The sequence below is a fragment of the Moschus berezovskii genome, chromosome X, assembly GCF_049115385.1.
Source record: "Moschus berezovskii isolate FMDL1 chromosome X, NW_MosBer_1.0, whole genome shotgun sequence".
Taxonomy (NCBI): Eukaryota; Metazoa; Chordata; class Mammalia; order Artiodactyla; family Moschidae; genus Moschus; species Moschus berezovskii.
The window spans coordinates 93,229,806-93,255,994 of record NC_142488.1 but is presented as its reverse complement, the minus strand read 5'-3'; the positions used below and the strand labels follow the sequence as shown (position 1 = coordinate 93,255,994).

Sequence of the window (26,189 nt, the reverse complement as noted above, 5' to 3'; positions counted from 1 at the left end):
CATCTTGCTCTGAATCCACTTTGCCCTTTTATGTATACTACATTGTCCCAGAGGGCTGGAGGTGACCTGAAGATAACATTTCCCTATGCCACAGTTTAAAAAAAAAAAAAAACTCTATTGGGTACAAAGAATCCTTTATAAGGCTAGATGACAATTTTAAAAGTATTTGGGACTATCTGTGTCTCTCCCCGGAGAAGGCAATGGCAAGCCACTCCAGTACTTTTGCCTAGAAAATCCCATTGACAGAGGAGCCTGGTAGGCTGCAGTCCATGGGGTCACTACAAGTCAGACATGACAGAGCTACTTCACTTTCACTTTTCACTTTCACACATTGGAGAAGGAAATGACAACCCACTCCAGTGTTCTTGCCTGGAGAATCCCAGGGACGGGGGAGCCTGGTGGGCTGCCGTCTATGGGGTCACACAGAGTCGGACACGACTGAAGTGACTTAGCAGCAGCAGCAGCAGTGTCTCTCCCAAAGAACATGTGAAGATTCCAGGCTATTCATTTTGTAATTCCTATGCACTCTTTAAATATTAATTTGTGGGGGAAAAGCAAAGCAGTATGCAGAGAAAATGAAAATAGTCAGAGCTAATTGCACATGGACTCTCCCCAAAAAATAACATTAGAGAATGATGACATTTGTCTTTGAATGAAATGAATGTGTGGACTCATTTGCCATTACTACTATGTGAAAGTGAAGCGGCTCCATTTTCATTTTCCTTTCCTATCAAAGTTCCCAGAGGGGCCATATTTTTGTTTAATGACCTTCAGAATGATTCTTGAGAAATCTGAGGCTATCAGAGTTGGAAGCAATGCTAAAATAATTGTGGATTATTATTGTATGATGGTAGCGGCAGCTGAACTGTTTTTTTTTTTTCTTTCTATTCAGTCTTTCTTCTTCATTTTCCCAGAAACCTTATATCCCAAGGTTTAACTCAGAAGCAAATCTCATATAGGTGATAAACCTCACCAGACATGGCACATAATATAATTTCAGACAGACCCTTAAGTGTTCTTTGGAAAGACCCTAGGGAGTGAGGCAGTTTTATATCTAGACACCCTAGATACTATTATTTACTCTCTGACAATGTATGTGGGTAGTTGTATAAGACATGAAGCAAATATATCTCTTAAATATTATACCTGTGAACTTAACTGTCAGTTTTTGTGTTTTGTTGTCCAAATTGCTATCATCGCAGAAAAAAAAAATTGTTACAGTAAAAACTAATAAATGGGTACTCACTCTCCCAAATCATTTTATGAACATGTGTACACACTTATGCAAAAGCAGGGCTGGAAAGTGAGAGTCAGTACCAATTTTACTTTTGCATCAATATTTAGGATATGTGTGCAGAGGGCAGGAGTGAGGGTGGGGAGAAGAAGAGGTAGAAGAGATACTGTATATGCCAGGGGGAATGTAGAAACTGCCTGCAACTACTATTCACCTCATCTGCCTCATGATCAATTTTTTAATTGCCTTAACTGATTGATCCAGTATTTAAATGATAAAATACTTGACTTTCAATTCAATTCACCCCCTCACAACTGTCCCCTACACCTTCACTAATCTTTATATGACTTTTGACCACCACTTTTGTTGAATGTTTGTGATGTGTGGTAGACAAACTGGAACAATATGTAGAAAGTAGTCTAAGAAAATTATCAAAGGCCAAAGCCACTTGTTTGAATATTCTTACATACTCTGCTATTGTATCTCTGTCAGTCTATGGAAAGGTGTTAGCTGTTCATTTCTAGTAAATCCAATTCTAGTAGCAACACATTCTTATCAGGAGAACAAAAGAATTGACCTCAAAAACCAAATCTGATTCTCTGGTCACAGATCATGGAACTCAGAAAGTAAGTGGATAATTTCTCCGTCACCTTACTTCATCAAAGTCTGTCTTTATTTTACCTAGCTATGTTTCTAGAGAATTCCTCAAGCTTAATTTTCTTGACCCCCTTCCCTACCCTCAATTTCCCCACAATAGATCTCTTAACGGTGGGGAGAGAGATTTTTGAATGTTATTATTAGTTTTTACGATAAGAAGTAATGAAATCACTGCCAGTGAAAGGCAATTAGAAGTTTTTAATAATGCCTAAGACTCCCTTGTTGTCTATTATGTTGCTAAGTGAACACTGTCCTCTTAGAACTCTTAGTATATATCCCTGTTATATAGAAAGAACCAGGACACTAAATGCCATTTAGTGACTGCTCTACCCCTTTTGCATTGGCAGAATGCTTTTCTGTTTTTGCAGTATGTCTTTAAGGACTTTCAGCTCTTAGGATCAGGCCTTTAAAGTGATTCATAGAATGATAGTTGTGATGTTTCAACTGGATACAATGTGATGCCTTTGTGAGGTATTCTGCTCATTGACATAACTCTTTAGCTATGTATTGTTAGAACTAAAGAGAAGAGTATAAAAAGGTATAAGTACGAGACTGAGACTACAAAGACTTAGTAATATAAATTTTTACTTTTTTGCTTAATTGAAAACATTTTCTTGGCAGGAATGCAAGCCAAAAATGTGGAGAAGCATCATAATACAGAAAGGAAATGCTCTTCTAATCCAGGAGGTTCAAGAAGAAGATGGGGGAAATTACACTTGTGAGCTTAAGTATGAAGGAAAACTTGTAAGAAGAACAACTGAATTGAAAGTTACAGGTAAGCATTGGTTTTACCAAATCATAGCAAATGAGATTTTAAGTATAATTTGGTACAGGAAGAAAAAGGTTCCAAACAAAGAGTAAACTTGCTGTGACTTTAGCATTAGCTACAAATGAAATAGTTGTGAAGGTAACAATTAATAAGTTGTAGTGAGAAGCTCTATGTGGAATCAGTTCAGTCACTCAGTCGTGTGCGACTCTACGTGACCCCATGAACTGCAGCACAGCAGGCCTCCCTGTCCGTCACCAACCCCTGAAGTTCACCCAAACCCATGTCCATTGAGTTGGTGATGTCATCCAACCATCTTATCCTCTGTTGTCCCCTTCTCCTCCTGCCCTCAAAAATTTCCAGCATCAGGGTCTTCTTAAATGAGTCAGTTCTTCACATCAGGTGGCCAAAGTATTGGAGTTTTAGTTTCAATATCAGGCCCACCAATGAACACCCAGGACTGATCTCCTTTAGGATGGACTGATTGGATCTCCTTGCAGTCCAAGGGAGGCTCAAGAGTCTTCTCCAGCACCACAGTTCAAAAGCATCAATTCTTCGGCATTCAGTTTCTTTATAGTCCAACTCTCACAACCATACATTACTACCGGAAAAACCATAGCCTTGACTAGATGGACATTTATTGACAAAGTAATGTCTCTGCTTTTCAATATGTTGTCTAGGTTGGTCATAACTTTTCTTCCAAGGAGTAAGCGCCTTTTCATTTCATGGCTGAAATCACATTTGCAGTGATTTTGGAGCCCAAAAAATAAAGTTAGCCACTGTTTCCACTGTTTCTCCATCTATTTGCCATGAAGTAATGGAACCGGATGCCATGATCTTAGTTTTCTGAATGTTGAGCTTTAAGAAAACTTTTTCACTCTCCTCTTTCACTTTCATCAAGAGGCTTTTTAGTTCCTCTTCACTTTCTGCCATAAGGGTGGTGTCATCTGCATATCTGAGGTTACTGATATTTCTTCCAGCAATCTTGAGTCCACCTTACGCTTCCTCCAGTCCAGCATTTCTCATGATGTACTCTGCAGGGTAACAATATACAGCCTTGACGTACTCCTTTTCCTATTTGGATCCAGTCTGTTGTTCCATGTCCAATTCTAACTGTTGCTTCCTGATCTGCATACAGATTTCTCAAGAGGCAGGTCAGGTGGTCTGGTATTCCCATCTCTTTCAGAATTTTCCACAGTTTATTTCATCCACAGAGTCAAAGGCTTTGGCATAATCAGTAAAGCAGAAATAGATGTTTCTCTGGAACTCTCTTGCTTTTTTGATGATCCATCAGATGTTGGCAATTTGATCTCTGGTGCCTCTGCCTTTTCTAAAACCAGCTTGAACATCTGGAAGTTCACGATTCACGTATTGCTGAAGCCTGGCTTGGAGAATTTTAAGCATTATTTTACTAGCGTGTGAGATGAGTGCAATTGTGCGGTAGTTTGAGCATTCTTTGGCATTGCCTTTCTTTGGGATTGGAATGAAAACTGACCTTTTCCAGTCCTGTGGCCACTGCTGAGTTCTCCAAATTTGCTGGCATATTGAGTGCAGCACTTTCACAGCATCACCTTTCAGGATTTGAAATAGATCAACTGGAATTCCATCATCTCCACTAGCTTTGTTCATAGTGATGCTTTCTGAGGTCCACTTGACTTCACATTCCAGGATGTCTGGCTCTAGGTGAGTGATCACACCATCGTGATTATCTGGGTCATGAAGATCTTTTTTGTACAGTTCTTCTGTGTATTCTTGCTACCTCTTCTTAATATCTTCTTCTTCTGTTAGGTACATTTCTGTCCTTTATTGTGCCCATCTTTGCATGAAATTTTCCCTTGGTATCTCTAATTTTCTTGAAGAGATCTCTAGTCTTTCCCATTCTATTGTTTTCCTCTATTATTTTGCATTGATCTCTGAGGAAGGCTTTCTTATCTCTCCTTGCTATTCTTTGGAACTCTGCATTCAAATGGGTATATCTTTCCTTTTCTCCTTTGCTTTTCACTTCTCTTCTTTTCACAGCTATTTGTAAGGCCTCCTCAGATAGCCATTTTGCTTTTTTGTATTTCTTTTTCTTGGGGATGGTCTTGATTCCTGTCTCCTGTACAATGTCACAAACCTCCGTCCATAGTTCATCAGGCACTCTGTCTATCAGATCTAGTCCCTTAAATCTATTTCTCACTTCCACTGTATAGTTTAAGGGATTTGATTTAGGTCATACCTGAATGGTCTAGTGGTTTTCATCATTTTCTTCAATTTCAATCAGAATTTGGCAATAAGGAGTTCATGATCTGAGCCACAGTCAGCTCCCAGTCTTGTTTTTGCTGACTGTATAGAGCTTCTCCATCTTTGGCTGCAAAGAATATAATCAATCTGATTTCAGTGTCAACCATCTGGTGATGTCCATATATAGAGTCTTCTCTTATATTGTTGGAAGAGGGTGTTTGCTATGTCCAGTGCGTTCTTGTGGCAAAACTCTATTAGCCTTTTCCCTGCTTCATTCCCTGCTCCAAGGCCAAATTTGCCTGTTACTCCAGGTGTTTCTTGACTTCCTGCTTTTGCATTCCAGTTCCCTATAATGAAAAAGACATCTTTTTTTTTGCTTGTTAGTTCTATGTGGAATATGGGCAGTTAATTTAGGGAACATGGTACCAGCTGCTGCATATCTCTTCTCCACTTTTATGTAAGGTTCTAAATTCTAAAGGGTATCACTGATGATTACTAAGCATTTCAAGAAAGATATGCTGGAACCAGTTTAGAATTTGAACTTAACCCATGTGTGGAATCTCCTTGTAAGGTGAAGGCTACCTCAAAATGAGATGCTGTTGGGCTCTTGGAATGAATCTAAAATATCATTTATACAGGATTGCTCATAAATGAGTGATGATACTGTGAGGTTCTCATGATTATTAATTGGAGCAACTCCAAATGAATAGCATGTACATATGTATTATACATACATATATATATGTACACACACACATACATACACAATGGACTCCTCTGGTGGCTCAAATGGTAAAGAATCCACTTGCAGTGCAGGAGACATGGGTTTGATCCCTGGGTTGGGAAGATCCCCTGGAGGAGGGCATGGCAACCCACTCCAGTATCCTTGCCTGGAGAATCCCCATGGACAGAGGAGCCTGTGGGCTACAGTCCATGGGGTCACAAAGATTCAGACATGACTAAGTGACTAAGCACAGCATATATATTTAATATCTGCAGTACAATTGAAGTGTAAATTTGTAATCTTCTCATAATGAGAAAAAGACTCAGAAACTTCTTACCTGATGGAAAATATTAGAAATTGATTTTCAGCAAAATGGAACAAAACCTAATACCATAAGTTAGCCCTGACAGTGGGTGTGATGGACCTTAAGAAATTGTGACAAAAAGTCCACCTACTATAGTTCCTGAGCAGGTCTGGACTCATTTTCTTCTTGAGAGTTGGTTGGTCTGCAAGGAGACCATTCCATCCTAAAGGAAATCAGTCCTGAGCATTCATTGGAAGGACTGATGTTGAAGCTGAAACTCCAATAACTTTGGCCATCCAATACTTGATGCAAAGAACTGACTCTGGAAAAGACCCTGATGCTGAGAAAGATTGCAGGTGGGAGCAGAAGGGGATGACAGAGGATGAGATGGTTGGATGGCATCACCGATTCAATGGACATGAGTTTGAGTAAACTCCAGTTGTTGTTGATGGACAGGGAGGCCTGGTATGTAAGAATTTACATGCACATTTTTGTATTGTAGATAAAATCTGAGCCATGGTAAAATTTGACATTATCCAGAAACATATTAATATTGATTGCAGTAATTAACTTATGACTAATGTACTTGAGCATTACCCATTTAACTATCTAATGTTGACATCAGCTAGTTGGTTAGTTATAGCATATTCTCATTAATGTGAGGAATACAGATTTTCTTCTACAGTACTTTTTGTTTCTGTCTAGCTAGCTGACCTTTTGGAGACAGTGTTAAAATCCATCTACTAAAAATGATACTTGCTTAGTAAGTTCATTTCTATGACTCATATATTTAATTAAGTTTTTGATCCTTGAGAGTCAACTAGTTTCTTTTTCACCTTTTTCTAAATTCTGAATATTAACAAAAGTGTAAAAATATATTTTATTAAAAATTTTATATATACATACTTTATAAAGTATGCATATGTAATAATCATTCTTAGTCTGAGTTTATAAAGTACCTCCTGTGAAGGTTTGAGTTATTATTTTAATTAGAATTATATTTTGCTTCCCCCATGTGCTTTCAAAATAACTACCATATCAGGCCAATCCCAAATAGCAAAGGTCTGCTTTTGTTTAATTTCTGATTTCCTCAGTGTGAACTAGACTTCTGCCTCATTCATGCAGAAGAATCTATCATAGGAAGTTTTACATCATTAATAAGTGACCTGACCATGCACAGATCTTTGCAGTATCATCATTTTAACCAGTATCACAGAATTCTTATCAAATGCTTTCAGAACACTTCCATTTGGGAGTCATTTAGTAAACTTTGTCATGTTCTAGTGTTTGGCTTATATTTTAAGTCAGACCAGAATAAAGTAAACACCAAACCTCTTTTAGGCTTTCATCTATTGGATTATGGTGACAATATATTTGTTTCTTTAGTTTATTTGTAGATTCTGGAAAAGTTGAACTGGAGTTACTTATTTGGGGTATCTTATAAGGTGTTAATTCACTTACCCTAAAATTTCAAAAGAGTTGAACTAGAGATTTAAAAGTTCACCTGAACTCTACCTCTCAGAGTTTTTCAGACTTTAATGTACATCAGAACCACATGGGAAAACCAAGGGGTGGTAAAATTGAGACTCCTTAAATACAGATTCCCATTTATCTCCTCCAGATTCTAATATAGTACGTCAGTGAGACTGGGAATTTAACTTTCTGTCCTGGGGACTCTTTTGTATGCCTTTCAAGGATCATCCTTTGAGAAATGTTAGCTGAGGGAATGATGCTAAAGAAGTCAGTCACAGGTTTCATTCTCTTGTAAGCATGTTAGTTCATACACACACATATACACACAGATACACACATGCACACACAGACACATATCCCAAAACTAATTTGTATAGGCCCCAAATTGTTTCACCTAAGCTCCTAAGAGCTATTATTGTTGTAGCCATGCATTCCTGGGAAACAAACTCACTCAGAAGGACAATGCAGATAGTGGAGTGCAGTTTATTACACCAGTGGGCCCAAAGCAGAGTCTCCTCTTAGCCAAGGACCCCAACCAATTTTTGTGAAAACCTTATTACCCTAAGTGTACGTGCTCAAACCCACCTCCCCAAATTCTCTGAAACTAGTCTGAACAAAGGAAAAAGAAAGATACAATCAAAGTTAACCTGTGATTCATATGCCTTAAGCCTAGGTAGTTAACAGTGGACAATTATCAATAGGCCTGTGGTCATACCACAATAAGCAAAATAGAATTTATGATTCTATTTGGTTACACAGATACTTACAGTATTCTTTCAGGTGAGAGTCTAGGTATGACCCTGGGGCTCTTCCATCTGGGGGGTCTGGTTTTCCAGTTGGTATGTTGTTTCCACAGATACTGGGCATATAGCTCAAAGTCCACAGTCCAGCCCAAGATAGAGTCCTACTTTCAAGATGGAGCCTGTTCTGCTTCCTCCTTCATTATGAAAATAGAGTTTTGGTCACTAAGGAAAATCTATCAAGGGAGGGTGAAGATAAAACCTCAGTCACTGAAACTAATTTATTTATTTTCTATTTAAATAAAAATGTACCTTTTATGTATTACATACTAGAGAAAATAATTCAAACTTATCCTTGGACCATTGTTCATATAATAAAATATCAAGTTGCTGTATGTATTTACACAGTTCAAATGTTATACTTGACATAGAGAAAAAAAATGGCTTCTTGGTATGGAAGTTCAAGAGGTTGCTCTGTGAAGATTTATTTTTATTTGCAATATTGTCTAATTGTATTAGTCTTCCTTTCCTTGATTAAAGAGGAATTAACAGATTGTCCTCTCATATTTCAAAATATAATGCTGGAATTATTTAAAGAGTAACTTGCTCATACTTGTTTTGAGTTTAGCAATATGCAGGCATGGGATAGGAATTTTAATACAAAATTCATAAGATTGCTTAATTACAAAATCAGGTAGATAGAGATTTTTAAGATTGTGTATCACAACTATGCAAGTTTTAAAAGATGAATTTCTGGCTGTTTTTTAAATTTATAAATCTGAGAAATATTTCTTCAGTGAAACAAGTGTTCTCCTAAAGTCTATTGGTGTTACTTTCTTTAAATAGATCAGTTATAAAAAAAGATCCAGTTATTCAAAACTGACTAGTTAGAAGGTAATCACTGGCTTTATGAAATTATTTTTTTCAATATAAAAGAATTTGTCATAAGATTTATTTAAATAATCAGCTGTCCTACTGCATTTTAGTAGGATTTTGTTAAAATGCAACTTTTCTGTAATACTTTTAATATTTAAATCATAGCAGACTTGTACGGTGTTATTATAGACATTTCTTTTATTCTTTTGGAGGCTGCAGATAAATAGGGAGTCATTTAGCAACATATAGGCATGTATATAATACTGTATTTAGGTCATTTGCCAAAGATGCCGACAACTAACAGTTTCCCACAGGGTAAGTCAGGTGGTTTTTGCTAAGGTTTTTTTCTTTTTTTTCCCTCTTTATTCTCACATTGAATTTTGTGCAGAAGGCTAGTCAAAGTGATAAGGAGCGAAGGGAAGGTTGATTATATGAGAATGTAAAACAGGTGATAACAGAAGAAGGCAGAGAAGAGGAGTGGGAGAGGATGAGAAAGATAATGGACTGTATGTGTGTGTTCAATCCCTCAGTTTTTTTTGACTGTTTACGACCCTAAGGATTGTAGCCTGCCAGACTCCTCTGTCCATGGCATTCTCCGGGCAAGAATACTGGAGTGAGTTGCCATGCCCTCCTCCAGGGATCTTCCCAACCAGGGATTGAACCACATCTCTTGCATCGCCTACATTGGCAAGTGGATTCTTTACCACTAGCACCACCTGGGGAGAAGGAAATGGCAACCCACTCCAGTACTCTTGCTTGGAGAATCCCGGGGAACAGAGGGGCCTGGTGGGCTGCCATCTATGGGATCGCGCAGGGTCAGGCAGGACTGGAGTGAATTAGCAGCAGCAGCAGCGCCACCTGGAAAGCCAGGTGGACTAAGGATAATGGACTAAGTGAAAGCAAAAGTCGTTCAATCATGTCCGACTCTTTGCGACCCCATGGACTGTATAGTATTCTCAAAGGCCAGAATACTGGAATGCGTAACCTTTCCCTTCTCCAGGGGATCTTCCCAACCCAGGGATTGAACCCAGGTCTCCCACATTGCAGGCAGACTCTTTACCAGCTGAGCCACAAGGGAAGCCCTATGGGCTGTTTCCTATTATAATAAAGGAGAATGTCTGCCTTGAGAAGGTCAAAGACAGTCATAAATTACAAGAGCTCCCAAAATGAACCCAAGCAGGAAGTCAACACTAATTAACTATATTTAGAATATAATTCACCCTTCACCTGGCAAATCATTCACAAATACATTATTTTATGCAGCGCTTTAGAAATGCATATTGACTATTTAGGATAAACATTAACCTGTTCTCTGGGGAACTATGCAAATAATGCCTCTACTCATGATTCTTTTAAACAGCTCTAGAGTTCCTGATTTAAGACTCTTCAGTTATTAGGGATAAGAGATTTCTTAACCCATTGGTGTCTGAATGTCATGGTTGGAAAGAGAGGTTTATTCTATGAATAGGTTACAAAGATTTGCTGCTAGATTACTATAAGCAATAGCAGCAAATCGATCTGGACATACGAAACTTGATTAAATTGCAAACTGGAAGTCTTTGGTGAAGATTTTCAAATCCATGGCTTCAATAAATGCTTTTAATTTCACTTTGCAAAGGTCCGTCTAGTCAAGGCTATGGTTTTTCCCGTGGTCATGTATGGATGTGAGAGTTGGACTGTGAAGAAAGCTGATCGCCAAAGAATTGATGCTTTTGAACTGTGGTGCTGGAGAAGACTCTTGAGAGTCCCTTGGACTGCAAGGAGATCCAACCAGTCCATTCTAAAGGAGATCGATCCTGGGTGTTCATTGAAAGGACTGATGCTAAAGCTGAAACTCCAATACTTTGGCCACTTCATGCAACGAGTTGACTCACTGGAAAAGACTCTGATGCTAGGAAGGATTGGGGGTGGGAGGAGACGGGGACGACAGAGAATGAGATGGCTGGATGGCATCACTGACTCGATGGACATGAGTTTGAGTGAACTCCGGGAGTTGGTGATGGACAGGGAGGCCTGGCGTGCTGTGGTTCATGGGGTCGCAAAGAGTCGGACATGACTGAGCGACTGAACTGAACTGAACTGAACTGAAAGTTAAAACCAACTGTAGTACATTGTTGCAGATGTCAGTTAGACTGCATCAGTTCAGTTCAGTCGCTCAGTCATGTCCGACTCTTTGCGACCCCATGAACCACAGCACGCCAAGCCTCCCTGTCCATCACCAACTCCCGGAGTTCACTCAGATTCATGCCCATCGAGTCAGTGATGCCATCCATCCATCTCATTCTCTGTCGTCCCCATCTCCTCCCGCCCCCAATCCTTCCCAGCATCAGAGTCTTTTCCAATGAGTCAACTCGTCGCATGAGGTGGCCAAAGTATTGGAGTTTCAGCTTTAGCATCAGTCCTTCCAATCAACACCCAGGATCGATCTCCTTTAGAATGGACTGGTTGGATCTCCTTGTAGTCCAAGGGACTCTCAAGAGTCTTCTCCAGCACCACAGTTCAAAAGCATCAATTCTTTGGCAATCAGCTTTCTTCACAGTCCAACTCTCACATCCATACATGACCACTGGAAAAACCATAGCCTTGACTAGATGGACCTTTGTTGGCAAAGTAATGTCTCTGCTTTTTAATATACTATCTAGGTTGGTCATAACTTTCCTTCCAAGGAGTAAGTGTCTTTTAATTTCATGGCTGCAATCAGCATTTGCAGTGATTTTGGAGCCCCCCCCCCCACCCAGAAAAAGTCTGACACTCATGAGGAACGCTGGGCTGGAAGAAGCACAAGCTGGAATCAAGATTGCTGGGAGAAATATCAATAACCTCAGATATGCAGATGACACCACCCTTATGGCAGAAAGTGAAGAGGAACTCAAAAGCCTCTTGATGAAAGTGAAAGAGGAGAGTGAAAAGGTTGGCTTGAAGCTCAACATTCAGAAAACAAAGATCATGGCATCTGGTCCCATCACTTCATGGGAAATAGATGGGGAAACAGTGGAAACATTGTTAGACTGCATAGCTGGTTAGAATAATCTTCCTTTGTTGTGGAGAAGGGCATCTATTTACACATAGAGGAAGTAGTTTTGTATCAGATTTGAAAACAGACTTTTCCTGAACTCTGGCTCTTTTATGCTTCTATTGTTAATCCTGAGACACTGGGGTGAGAATGGATTTAGAGATTTGGTGGAGAGTTGGGGTAATTTAAAAAGTGGAGATTCTGACTGACTGGTAATAATACAACAGGAGAAATGATTTCTAAGCCAACAACTAAGTAATCAGATTAGGGGCCCCCAGAGAGCTAATGTCTATTGATAGCTCACCTAGTAGCAGACATTGTGCTTAGTATATTTCATTCATTTTCTCATTTATTCCTCACAACAACCATATGAGAGTGGATATTATTATTTCCCCCATTTTATAGAAGATGAGACTAAAATATAGAGAGGTGAATTTATGTCTCAAGATCACATACTTTGTAATGGACCAAGTATAGATATTAATCTAGGCCTTTCTAACTCTCAAATATAACTTTTCAAATATCGCCAAACACTAACCATACAATTTCATCCATCAATATGTATTATGTACATTGAAACAGATATCAACATATTGATCACACTGTGCACCATTCTACTATGATATCCTTTTGGACATTAACTGTTTAATCTTCAATAAGTCCCTGGTTTGTTGTAGCCACATGTTCTGGGAAACAAACTCACTCAGAAGGACAATGCAGATAGTGGAATACAGTTTATTACACCAGTGGGCCCAAGGCAGAGTCTCCTCTTAGCCAAGGACCCCAACCGATTTTTGTGAAAACCTTATATACCCTAAGTGTACATGCCCAAACTCACCTCCCCAAAATCTCTGAAACTAGTCTGAATAAAGGAAAAAGAAAGATACAATCAAAGTTAACCTGTGATTCATATGCCTTAAGCCTAGGTAGTTAACAGTGGGCAATTATCAATAGGCCTCTGGTTATACCCCAATAAACATAGATAGAATTTATGATTCTATTCGGTTACACAGATAATTAGGGTATTCTTTTAGGTGACAGAGAGTCCAGGTATGAGCCCTGGGACTCTTCCTACTGGGGGCCTGGTTTTCCAGTTGGTATGTTGTTTCCATAGATACTGAGCATATAGCTCAAAGTCCACAGTCCAGCCCAAGATGGAGTCCTGCTTTCAAGATAAAGCCTGTTCTGTCTGTTTCCTCCTTCAGGTTGAATTTAGATAACCCCAGAAAGAATACACTTGACATTTTGGAGCCTAATCCTTAGCTCTCAATGAGCACGTTAGATAAGATCAGTAGTAATGGTGTAATTAACTCAGAATTTAGGATGATGCCAGGAGAAAAACAAGGAATAATGTGGTGCCAGGAGAAATAAAAATATACAAAAGATGGAATTTTCCAAGCTGTATGTTTTGGTGCCATATGATCTTGTTAATAGAAAATCCATGTTGAGAAAAAATGGAATCCACTAAGATTCATTGCAGTTATGGCAATGATTTCAAGTTAGTTATTCTCCATTTAATCAATGGAGAATAATATAGTTAAACAACATTGATTCAGTATGTAGAGAATAATCATCACATAAAGCAGTGCCACCAGGAGTGTAAGATCCAAGTTTCTAATGTGGTTCTTGAAGGAGATGGGTAGAAACATAATTATGTTCCCTTTGAAATCTGTGAAAACTTTAAATGTGTTCATTAGGACAAATAGTGTTTCTCCAACTGTATTCTATGGAGCTCCAATTCTAAGAGATTTTGGTAGTTATTTTTGAGAGAGAGAAAGAGGAAGAGAGGAGAATAGAGAGAGGTTCTGTGGCAATGTGTTAATCTGCTGGGTCAAAGTTATATAGCTTTTCTTTTTGCAAGGCATTTTGAGGCATCTTACTGTGCATAATAATCTAGTATGTATTATAATTTTCTAAAACTTTTTCTAAATAATTATTTAAATTAATATTAAATTAAATAATTATTTAAAACTTTTTCTAAATAATTTTCTAAACTTTTAAGACCACGTGACCCTTTTTCCCCTGGTTGAGAGTATCTGAGAATGCTGTTTCATAGAACAAAATGTAAAAAAAAAAAAGCTAAGTGTGTAGTCAAGTAAGTACCTAGTCTATTGGCATTCTACTGACAACTGTATCAATATAACAGTTCCAATAAGATACTTAACAGGCATTAAATTTATGTTACAATTATAATCTTGTTTTCTGTTGTTTATCTTATTTGCTCAACTAGTCTCTAAGCTCCTTAAGGACAGGGATTTGTTGACTAATTCTTTTCCATGTCCCCAGGTGTTGAGCACATAGTAAGTACTCAGACATTATGTGTAGCATGGATGGGTTGGGTGTTTATTTCATCGATGAGTGCTTCAGTTCAGTTCAGTTTAGTCGCTCAGTCGTGTCCGACTCTTAGTGACCCCATGAACCACAGCACGCCAGGCCTCCCTGTCCATCACCAACTCCCGGAGTTCACTCAGACTCATGTCCATCGAGTCGGTGATGCCATCCAGCCATCTCATTCTCTGCCGTCCCCGTCTCCTCCCACCCCCAATCCCTATGAGCATCAGACTCCTTTCCAGTGAGTCAACTCGTCACATGAGGTGGCCAGAGTATTGGAGTTTCAGCTTTAGCATCAGTCCTTCCAATGAACACCCAGGATTGATCTCCTCTAGAATGGACTGGTTGGATCTCCTTGCAGTCCAAGGGACTCTCAAGAGTCTCCTCCAGCACCACAGTTCAGAAGCATCAATTCTTCAGTGATCAGCTTTCTTCACAGTCCAACTCTCACATCGTTACATGACCATGGGAAAAACCATAGCCTTGACTAGACGGACCTTGGTTGGCAAAGTAATGTCTCTGCTTTTCAATATGCTATCTAGGTTGGTCATAACTTTCCTTCCAAGGAGTAAGCGTCTTTTAATTTCATGGCTGCAATCAGCATCTGCAGTGATTTTGGAGCCCACAAAAATAAAGCCTGACACTGTTTCCACTGTTTCCCCATCTATTTCCCATGAAGTGATGGGACCAGATGCCATGATCTTCGTTTTCTGAATGTTGAGCTTCAAGCGAAACTTTTCACTCTCCTCTTTCACTTTCATCAAGAGGCCTTTGAGTTCCTCTTCACTTTCTGCCATAAGGGTGGTGTCATCTGCATATCTGAGGTTATTGATATTTCTCCTGGCAATCTTGATTCCAGCTTGTACTTCCTCCAGCCCAGCGTTCCTCATGATGTACTCTGCATATAAATTAAATAAGCACGGTGACAGTATACAACCTTGACGTACTCCTTTTCCTATTTGGAACCAGTCTGTTGTTCCATGTCCAGTTCTAACTGTTGCTTTCTGACCTGCATACAGGTTACTCAAGAGGCAGGTCAGGTGGTCTGGTATTCCCATGTCTTTCAGAATGTTCCACAGTTTATTGTGATCCACACAGTCAAAGGCTTTGGCATAGTCAATGAAGCAGAAATAGATGTTTTTCTGGAACTCTCTTGCTTTCTCCATGATCCAGCAGATGTTGGCAATTTGATCTCTGGTTCCTCTGCCTTTTCTAAACCTGCTTGAACATCTGGAAGTTCACGGTTCACATATTGCTGAAGCCTGGCTTGGAGAGTTTTGAGCATGACTTTACTAGCGTGTGAGATGAGTGCAATTGTGCGGTAGTTTGAGCATTCTTTGGCATTGCCTCTCTTTAGGATTGGAATGAAGACTGACCTTTTCCAGTCCTGTGGCCACTGCTGAGTTCTCCAAATTTGCTGGCATATTGAGTGCAGCACTTTCACAGCATCATCTTTCAGGATTTGAATAGCTCAATTGGTCACGAGGGAAGCTCAAATAAAATATGCCCATAGGCTAAATTCTGTTTGGAGACTGCCTATTCATGACCTTTGCCTTAAGGGATTTCACTCAGTAGCACTTTTAAACAAGTGACTGACTGTGTAGCTGGTGCAGACTCTGTTCCCTATTTTCATCTCCAGCAACAAGTGGGGGAAAAAAGTCTTTAAGTGGTTTGGGGAGCAGTTAATAGACTAACTGGGAATAGCACTCAGAAACTCTCCTAATCACAGGATCCAATAGACTGGTCGATCAAGTGGAGAGTGAAGGGCACAATTTATGGATGTAGTACTATAAGAGGGGTATTGACAAATTGATCACCTTCCAGAGAAGAGCGATTTAGATGATGAAGGAGGTTGGTCTCAAATGTTTCAGATAAATGAAGAGCCCTGGGGATAAAGCACCCACCTTAGAGCTGCCCTGAAGTGGTGGCATGTGAAGCACAGAGGGGAACAAATCACTGGTGTGTGTTCTCTCTCCTCCTGTTCCATCTGAGCAGCCAGTTAGCATGCTCTGAATGTCGGTATCCTGATTATCACATGAGAATATATCTCATTTATACCTTTTGTGTGACTTAATGAGGAAAGACCTCAGCAGTCAATAGTTCTTGGCTACATTAAGGGAACTTTCACATGACTGACTGCATTTCATAATTGACTGTTCTTTTGCAGTCGCAGGTGCACAAGTCTTATGACCCAAACCGGCTTGTGGCAGCTCCTTTGCCTTTCCTCCTGGGCCTCCCTCTTTTCCTGGGTCACCCTGGCCTTACCTACCCTACCCCACCCATCCCGAATGACATCTTTTTCCCTCTCTGGCTCTTTTATGTGTCCTCATGTCCTATCTTCTCTGTATCCCATCTCCCCAGACCCTCACTTTCTGGTGGGGTGAATCTAATATCTCAATGAAATAAAGAATTCATGACTGCTTATGGCCAAAATGTTTCCCTTCTAAGCAAACATATTTGCAAGTTAATAGATACTTCAATCCTGTAACTCACACGCATGACTAATAGTGGGAATTTCTGGCAGCTTTGCATTGCCTGTGGGGGCTTTTCCCAGAGTGCCACAATTCATACCCAGCCGGTGACTGTTTGCTCCTTCTAGAAACAAGGTCAGCTCTACTCATGACCTTGGGGGACAAGGAGGAAAGAAAAAGCCTACTTAGAATTAGTGGAAATGAGGGTCTTGAATCAGTCTAAGGAGTGATTTTTTTCCTTTTCTCTTCTGCCACTCTTATTTTGTCTCTCATTTCTCTCCCTTATTTCCATCCCTTTGCCTCAACCTATGACACAGAGCTGGGGCTTCCCAGGTGGCTCAGTGGTAAAGAATCTGCCTGCCAGTGCAGAAGGATGCAAGGAGATGCAGGTTCAATCCCTGGGTCAGGAAGATCCCCTGGAGGAGGAAGTGGCAACCCACTCTAGTATTCTTGCCTGGGAAATCCCATGGACAGAGGAGGCTGGTGGGCTATACAGTCCATGGGGTCACAAAGAGTTGGACATGAATGAGTGACTGAGCACATGCGTGACACAGTGCTATCTCTTAACCCTATTGGTGACAGCCAGGTTCAAAGAGATTTCTAGTCTCTGTCCTAGGAAAATGTTTGTGTTTTGTGTCTATGCCCTACAGGTAGATGAACGAACACTGTTAAACTGTCCCATCAGCAGAAAGGCACTTCTGTTTCTCTGCACAGTCAAGGACTGTGACAACATTCATTCCCGTGGGATTATTTCGCAAGTAGCTGTACAGGAGACAGGCTTGGAGGGCTAGAAGTGAGCAAGTTAGAGCATGTGGCTGCAGGATGTGGCAAACATGCCCAGTCTAGGCCAGTTCTGCTCCAGTGGCTCTCTTCCAGCACCTGAGGTGATCAATGACTCCTTGGCTGACTTTTCTGATTTTAGTTAGGGGCACGAGACGGGGTTCTTTGGAAGGAATTGCCTTATGACTCTTACCAGTATAGATATCTGAGATCGGTAAGCACAGATTTCCCTAGTTCCATTATGTTCACCTGTGAGATTCTTAGCTACCTTGCTCTCTGCTAACCTGAAATCAGTGGTTTGAGAAGTCCGAAAATGTTCTATCAAGCTACCCTTGTAAAGGGATAAAGACTCAAAACTTGATATGGTGGGAGATTAGCCATGAACTGGATTCAACAGAGTGGAGTAGATGCTCAGAGAATGCCCACTTACTGAGTCAGGCAGTGTATTTTACAATCAGTCAAATTTCACAAGCTTAAATATTTGGTGATATTATCTTTATAAGGGAAGAAATGGAGCCTCAGGATATTCATCTATGATCATACGTAAGTGGTGGGGCTAGAATTTTAATCCACTTTTGTTCTAAAACCTTGCTGTTAAAGCAACCTGATGCAGACTACCTGCATGGCTCTTACATGCAACAGCACTGCATAAATGCCTTTAACTCCTTACTTTTTGGAGTAAAAGTTGCATGTGAAATAATTGGGCTTGAATTTTTCTGATAAAAGGTGTTTAATATTGCAATTAAATAATATAATCCTCCTTGCTTCTAAAACCATGCCTGCTTCATGCCTTTATACTCTTTGCCAGGAAACATTTGCACTTCTGGACTTCTTCCAGGAAGTCTTCACAGATTAACTTTATTTTACAATCACCTATTTCTTTCTCCTAAGTTCCCCTGGCAATTTAGTAAAAGTTTTCACCACACTGTCTGATGCTAATTTATAATTTATTATCTTAGACATCTTTGTGTAGGTTTTGTCTCATCAATTAAATTAATGTTCTTTAAGATTCTTTGTTCCCTTGCAAAGTTTTATCTTGACATTTAGACACAAAATACAATTATGGAGTTAGGAGCTGGGCTCAGTATTTTCACAGTTGTGATCTCATTTAAGCATCAAAAAAAAAAAAAAAAGAAAGAAAGAAATCCTGTGAGGTATTGTCACCTTAGCCCCACGTTACAAATGATGAAATTTGGAGATGTTAAGTAATTTTCTCAATGTTTTACAACAACTGAATGATAATACAAGTTTGAAGATTCAGATGCCTATTATTTCCTCAAAGCCTGAGCCTTTCCACTAATAAATACTTATAGAACCATGTATTCCTTATAGTACTATGATATGATTTGACTACAGTATTCTTATATGTAGACAGTTAAAACACACACACAAACACACACAGAAATTTTAGCAAAACAAAGAGTAGATTTTAACAAATCAGAGATTCTAAGGAAGACCTGTGGAAAACTGAAAACTTGATTTGCTCCCTTGTATACTGATCCAGATCCAGAAAAATATGATTCAAATCTTTAGTAACTGTGTGACTCTGAGAATTTCCATTTACCCTTCTGAATTTCAGTTTTTTCTTCTTGCAAGATGGGGAAGTATAATAGCTATGCCAAGTGAAGAAAATATAGAGAAACACATAAAATGGTGTCTGGGAAATAGTAGGTACTCAATAAATAATATTAATTATTATGATTAGTATCATTATTGTCATCATCATTATTACTAGAACACTTGCAAAGATGACCTCACAGCCATGTAACACAAGAAAGCAGTCTGATAAATGGTCTCAGAAAAATTGATATTTTTAATAGGGTGCTTCATTTACAGGGGATGAATTTTAAAAATTACGAAGTTAACCTGGGGCTATGACAAACTCTTAGGGCTATGTAGCCCTAAGCAAAGGGTTATATAGGTTGGTATTTTGGGCAAAACTGTTTCATTCGGGGAGATGCAATCATGTGGAATAATTTGTCAATTAAGGTGGTCACAGCAAATATTGTTGTCTGTAAAAATGAGCTTTTGCAGCCAGCAAAACATTTTAACGATGTGTGAGCCCAGAGCAAAGGCTGCTGAGACAAAGCTGAGGGGAAAATGAGTCCTGAGGACAAGCATGTTAAAGAGAATGGCCTTTTCCTGTCCAGCAATTCCTTATGTCATTATGATTCATCAGTGGTAGTTTATAAAAGGCAGTTAAATGGCCTCCTTTGGCTGTCAAATAGGAAAGTAATTCATCAGTTCAAGTCCATAAATCATTTCTTGGTACTGGGAGAACTTTATATAGCTAGAAGCTCTCTGTGATGTGGTACCATGCTCCCGCAAGACTACTGAGAAGCACCAGATGCAGAAGCCTAAGTGACGAGCAGCATAGCATCTGCAGCAGAGAGGGGTGATTCCTTTCTGGGCACATTGCCTTGATCCTCTCTGACTGTTTAGAAAAAACACTCAATTGAATATCTGGCTTATGGTAATCATTTGATATAGCTGGGTTAGTGTTAGGGTTGGATGAATTCATTTTAATGTTTTGAATCCTTTGTGTCAGACTTTACTTGTAGTTTCTGATAATGCTCTTCAACTGTATTCTGGGAAATTGAGATGGAAAGGCAGTGATCATAATGTTCAAGGATATGGGATCAATACCCCGAGTCATTTGCTCAATTTTGAAATGCAGGGCTTCATAGCTTCACTATAAGCTATGGCATAAAAGTTGCATGTGAAATAATTGGGCTTGAATTTTTCTGATAAAAGGTCTTTAATATTACAATTAAATAATATAATCTTCCTTGTTTCTAAAACCAGACATCTGTTAGTATCAATACCCTTATATATTGTGCCAGTAAAATTATCTTCAAAATACTATTTAATTTATTTACCTCCTGTCTACAGTGAGGACAACTGGTGGCACAGAGAGTAAAGAATACACCTGCAATGCAGGAGACCTGGGTTCCATTGCTGGGTGGGGAAGATCCCATGGCAGAGGGCACTGGCAACCCACTCCAGTATTCTTGCCTAGAGAATCCCATGGACAGAGGAGCCTGGTGGGCTGTAGTCCATAGGGTTGCAAAGAGTCAGACACTGAGTGACTGAGCACTCACACTGTCTACAATATGAGGTGAAAGGTGAAAAAGACATTTTGAGGCAAGTGAGCAAGTGTTTATTATCTAATTCCATGATTATTAAGCCTGAACCCACAATCAGCATATTTGATATTTTTTAAATCCTCATTGTGATAAATAAGTAGAAGTGAAATAAAAAGAGAAACACTCAGCTGTAATTGAGCTTATAGTATATAATGGTGAGACTAAGCAAATGAACACAAGTATAAGTATATCAGTAATTGCAATAAGTGATAGGAAAATAACTGAGAAATAGGTAGGCCTTTACTTTATACAAGATCATTGGGGAAAGTCTACTTGAAGCAAAGTAACTTTTAAGTAGTTCCCTGAAGTTTAAGAAAAAACCATCTAGGTGAAGAGTGGACAAAAATTATTTCAGAGGGAACAGCACGTGTTGGCTTTGAGGTGCCAAAGATCCTGTATGCTTAGGAAACAGGGAGAGAGCAGTGTGGTGGGATCACAGGGTTTTGGACAGAATGAGATTGGAAAGGTAGACAAGGACAAAAGAGCACCATGCCATAGGGGGTTTTGATCTTTATCTGAAGAATGGGAGGACACCATTGAATAATTTTAAGTAGAGCAATGTCATATTCCTTCTGACTTACATAAAAAAAAATCTTCCTTTAGATGCTCCATGGATAATAGATGGAAAGAATCAGGGAGACAAGTTAAGAGGCTATTATATTTTCTTTATCACTTCCACTGTTGGTGGACATCTAGGTTGCTTCCATGTCCTGGCTATTGTAAATGGCACTACAATGAGCATTACAGTACATGTGTCTTTTTGAATTATGGTTTTCTTTGGGTATATGCCCAGGAGTGGGATTGCTGGGTCACATGGTCATTCTCTTTTTAGTTTTTAAGGAATCTTTATAGTGTTCTCCATGTGGTACACATATACAATTGAATATTACTCAGTAATAAAAAATAATAAAAAGTATTAAAAAGTAATAAAAATATTACTCAGTAATAAAAAGAAACGAAATTGTGTTATTTGCAGAGACATGAATGGATCTAGAAAATGTAATATAGAGGAAAGTAAATCAAATGAAAGTGAAGTCTTTCAGTCCTGTCTGACTCTGCGAACCCATGGACTATAGCCCACCAGGCTCCTCCGTCCATGGAATTTTCTAGGCAAGAGTACTGGAGTGGATTGCCATTTCCTTCTCCAGAGATTTCCTGACCCAGGGATCGAACCCAGGTCTCCTGCATTGCAGGCAGATGCTTTACCGTCTGAGCCACCAGGGAAGCACAAATATATTAATGCATGTATGTGGAATATGAAAAAAAAATGGTATAGACCATCTTATTTACAAAGCAGAGATAGAGACACAGACATAGAGAACAAATGTATAAATACCAAAGGGGAAAGGTGGGTGGAATGAATTGGGAGATTGAGATTGACATACATATACTATTGATACATGTATAAAATAGATAACTAATGAGAACCTACAGTATAGCACAGGGATCTCTACTCAATGCTCTATGGTGACCTAAATGGAAAGATTATCCAAAAAAGAGAGGATGTATGTGTATGTATAGCTGATTTATTGTGCTATACAGCAGAAACTAAACACAACACTGTAAAGAAACTATACTGCAATAAAAAATATTAATGACTTCTACAAAGTAAAAAAGAAAGAAAAAATAAAAGGAAAAAGAAAAAAGAGCAGCATCCAGAAGGAAGATGATGATGGCTTGGACTGGAGTGATGGTGACAGTAAAATGCAGACAGATTCAAGACATATTACAGAGATAAAAATGATTGGACTTCCTCTTGATGATCCCTAGGTTTTTGGTAAGTAATACAGTAGATAGTAGTGGTATTTACTGAAATGGGGAGGAGTCAGGAGGCAAGATTCAAGAGTTGTTTTGATGTTGTTGTTCAGTCACTGAGTCCTGTTGGACTCTTTGTAAACCCATGGACTGCAGCATGCCAGGCTCCTCTGTCTTCCACTATTTCCTGGACTTTCCTCAAATTCATGTCCATTGAGTCAGTGATTCTATCTAACCATCTCATCTTCTCCACCCTCTTCTTTTGCCTTTGATCTTTCCCAGCATTAGGGTCTTTTCCAATGAGTCAGTTCTTCATATCAGGTGGCAAAGTATTAAAGCTTCAGCACCAGTCCTTCCAATGAATATTTAGGGTTGATTTCCTTTATGATTGACTGGCTTGATCATGCAGTCCAGGGGACTCTCAAGAGTCTTCTCCAGCACCACAATTCAAAAGCATCAATTATTCAGCACTCATCCTTATTTATGGTCCAACTCTCACATCCGTACATGATTACTGGAAAGACCATAGCCTCAACTATATGTACCTTTGTTGCAAAGTGATGCCTCTGCTTTTTAATATGCTGTCTAGATTTGTCATAGCTTTCCTTCCAAGGAGCAAGTGTCGTTTCATTTCATGGATGCAGTTACCATCCACAGCGATTTTGCTACCCAAGGGAAAAAATATGTCACTGTTTCTACTTTTTCCCCTTCTATTTGCCATGAAGTGATGGAACCAGATGCCATGATCTTAGTTCTTTGAATGTTGAAGCATTAAGCCATCTTTTTCAGTCTTGTCTTTTACCCTTATCAAGAGACTGTTTAGTTCCTCTTTACTTCTTGCTATTATAGTGGTATCATTGCATATCTGAGGTTGTTGCTATCTCCTGGCAGTCTTGATTCCAGCTTGTTATTCACCCAGCCTAGCATTTCACATGATGTACTCTTCATATAAGTTAAATAAGTAGGGTGATGATGCACAGCCTTGTTGTACTCCTTCTGTTCTCTTTTGGCCACCTTTTATTTGAGAAACCCATTAGACATCCTGGTGGAGATGTTGAGTAGGTAGTTAGATATGTAAATTATGCATTCAAGGAGAGATCTGAGATAGAGATATAAATTTTTGAGCTGTCTGCATGGTATATAGGGTAGAATACAACGAAGTACTAAATTGTGTGGGGCAACTGATGGTGATGATAGAAGATTAATGAAAACTGCAGCTCCTAGGCCCTATGTTACATATTTTCTCCAGAATCAGGACAGGGAAAGAAAGTTACTTGTCATGGTTTTTCCAGACTTCATCAAATTGTTAAATATCAAGCATGATGTTTGTACTTGTATTTTTGCTGATATGTAGGGATGACATCCTGTATTTAGATGACATTTGAATCCTTCAGAGCTAGCAGAATATAACTAATACCATAATAACTATGGTCACTATTTATTATATATAAATAAAGTTAAATAACAAGAAATAAGGATAGAAAAGAGCAACCAAAAAAATTGACACTTAATCTTGTTGGCCATTCTGAAGGTGACTGCCTGCCTAGACCAGCAACTACCTTTATAACTTTTGATATCTTGCTCTGAATTCTTAGTTTCATGTTTACTTCCAACAGGACGATAGTTCCCTAAGTGCAGTACATGAAAGGAGCATAGAACCTGGTATATAGTTGATTCATAATAAATGATAACTATTATGATATAATTTTCATCACTTCATTGAATGATAATGTCACAGAAGCCCTGTGAAGTAGATGTTATTTTACTGGTGAGGAAATCAAAAGAGCTTCCCTGGTGACTCAGTGGTAAAGACCTGCTAATGTAGGAGACGGGTTCAATCCTTGGGTCGAGAAGATCCCCTCGAGGAAGAAATGACAACCCACAGCAGTATTCTTGCCTGGGAAATCCATGGACAGAGGAATCTGGTGGGCTACAGTCCATGGGGTCGCAAAGAGCCAGACAGGACTTAACAGCTAAAGAGCACCAACAACAGAAATAAAAACTCTGAGGTTAAGGAAGTTTCCCAAGGTCATACAGCAATTAAGGGACTAATTTTGAATTAAAGGCCAATTTCTCTACTTTCTAAGCCTATCATCCATATATTCTAAAGTTGAATCAGCAGTTGAAGCCAGGAGACTGCCATAGAGAACAGTGGGAAGTAAAGGTTTGATAGTTGAGTTGATTCCTAGAGGATCTTCAGTTCCAGAGAGAATAACTCCTATTCTTGGACTGTTTGTGAGTATGCACAATGGAGAAGCTATGATTTTTGCCTTACTGATAAACAGGGTCCAGCATTCAGATAATAGGTACCTGTTTCCAAACTAAAATCCCTCACAATTCTGCATAAACTCTGCTCATTAGCCTGTGCCTTTTAGCTTGCCTTCCTTTGTGCCTTCTAGTGTGCACACCTTTCCTTCTTGTATTTCCTCATTTTAACTCAATTTAAAGAAGTTTTTTCTTGGTCTCTCTTCTCTGGAAATACACTATACTAATTGCTGTTACATTGGTTATTGGGACCATGCAGATATATCATACCAACTAGCCCATGTCAATCTGGGGAAGGACTGAAAGAAATGGCAGAGATATCCAACATAACTTCTTTAGAGTTCTGCAAGAGACAGCATGCATTTATACTGCCCTGTAAACTAAATATTCTTTAATTCTTGGAGGCTTCTTTTTCAGTTGTTTGACTGATTTCTACTCACTTGGAATTCTAGCTGCACAGACTTTTGATTTACCCAGTAACATTTGTGAAGTAGAAGTAGCTTCAGGAGGGGATAAAAGCTAGAAGTGACTTCAATAAGAATATGGTCTGATCCCCTCATCTTTTTATATGAGGTGGCAGAACCCAGAAATGTTAATTTATGTACCCTAAAGACATAGTTTGGGAGTAGATAAGCTGAAACTTATTCTAATAAAATGCTTCTTTCTACCACTTTCTGCTGCTCCATAGGACCTTTTTAACGTAGTCTTAAGTCTTGCCTTAGAGGCTTTTTTATGCCCAATTTAATCGATATCTTCATTATAATTGAAATATTTAAGTCAGATTGATGTAAGGTCTTCAGAGAGTTTCTGCTAATCTGGTTTATAAAAGTTATTCAAGCAAAACTGGAAATATATGTGTTTTTGATATTTTCCAGAAGCCATTAGCTTATATTCTTCACTAACTTATTTTCAAACTCGTCCTAAAAAACTCCATGTTTATCCCTTTTTGGTTGGTACACAAATCAGTTTTGTACTCTAAAGATTGTTTGATCCTGAAAATATGTACCGTTCCTTCCTTAGGGATCATGCACACTCCAAAATCACCTCATGAACTATGTCATGAACATTGCAGTCTATTAGCAGGGAAATACCAGGTAGCAGAATTGAGAAAATCACCCCCAGCAGTCTCCCTTGCTCTAGAGAAAGTACGCTGAGTGCAAAGAGCATAGGATTTAAAGTCAGAAAGATTTAGTTTCAAATTCTTTCTTTACCAGTAACTTGCTGAGTGAGCCTGGACAAGTTATTGTACTTCTCTAAGACTGCATTTCTACATCTATTTGTATACCTTTACCTTGCAGAATTCTTGGGAGAATTTGAGATAACAGAGTAAATGATACCTATTTCTATCATTGCTGTTGTCATGATTACTATTTACTGATCCTGTGACCATTACTACTAGTACAAGTACTACCGCTGATACTTCCTTAGGAG

At 39.0% G+C, this 26,189-nt stretch overlaps 1 protein-coding gene across 1 annotated transcript in view; it reads left to right on the top strand.

The window, feature by feature from the left end:
• IL1RAPL2 (interleukin 1 receptor accessory protein like 2) overlaps positions 1-26,189 on the top strand; it is a 625,896-nt gene that overhangs the window by 53,962 nt on the left and 545,745 nt on the right. Inside the window, exon 3 of the mRNA XM_055437631.2 lies at positions 2,513-2,666. Within this exon, the coding sequence (XP_055293606.1) occupies positions 2,513-2,666 (154 nt within the window). The remainder of the gene's footprint in view (positions 1-2,512; positions 2,667-26,189) is intronic.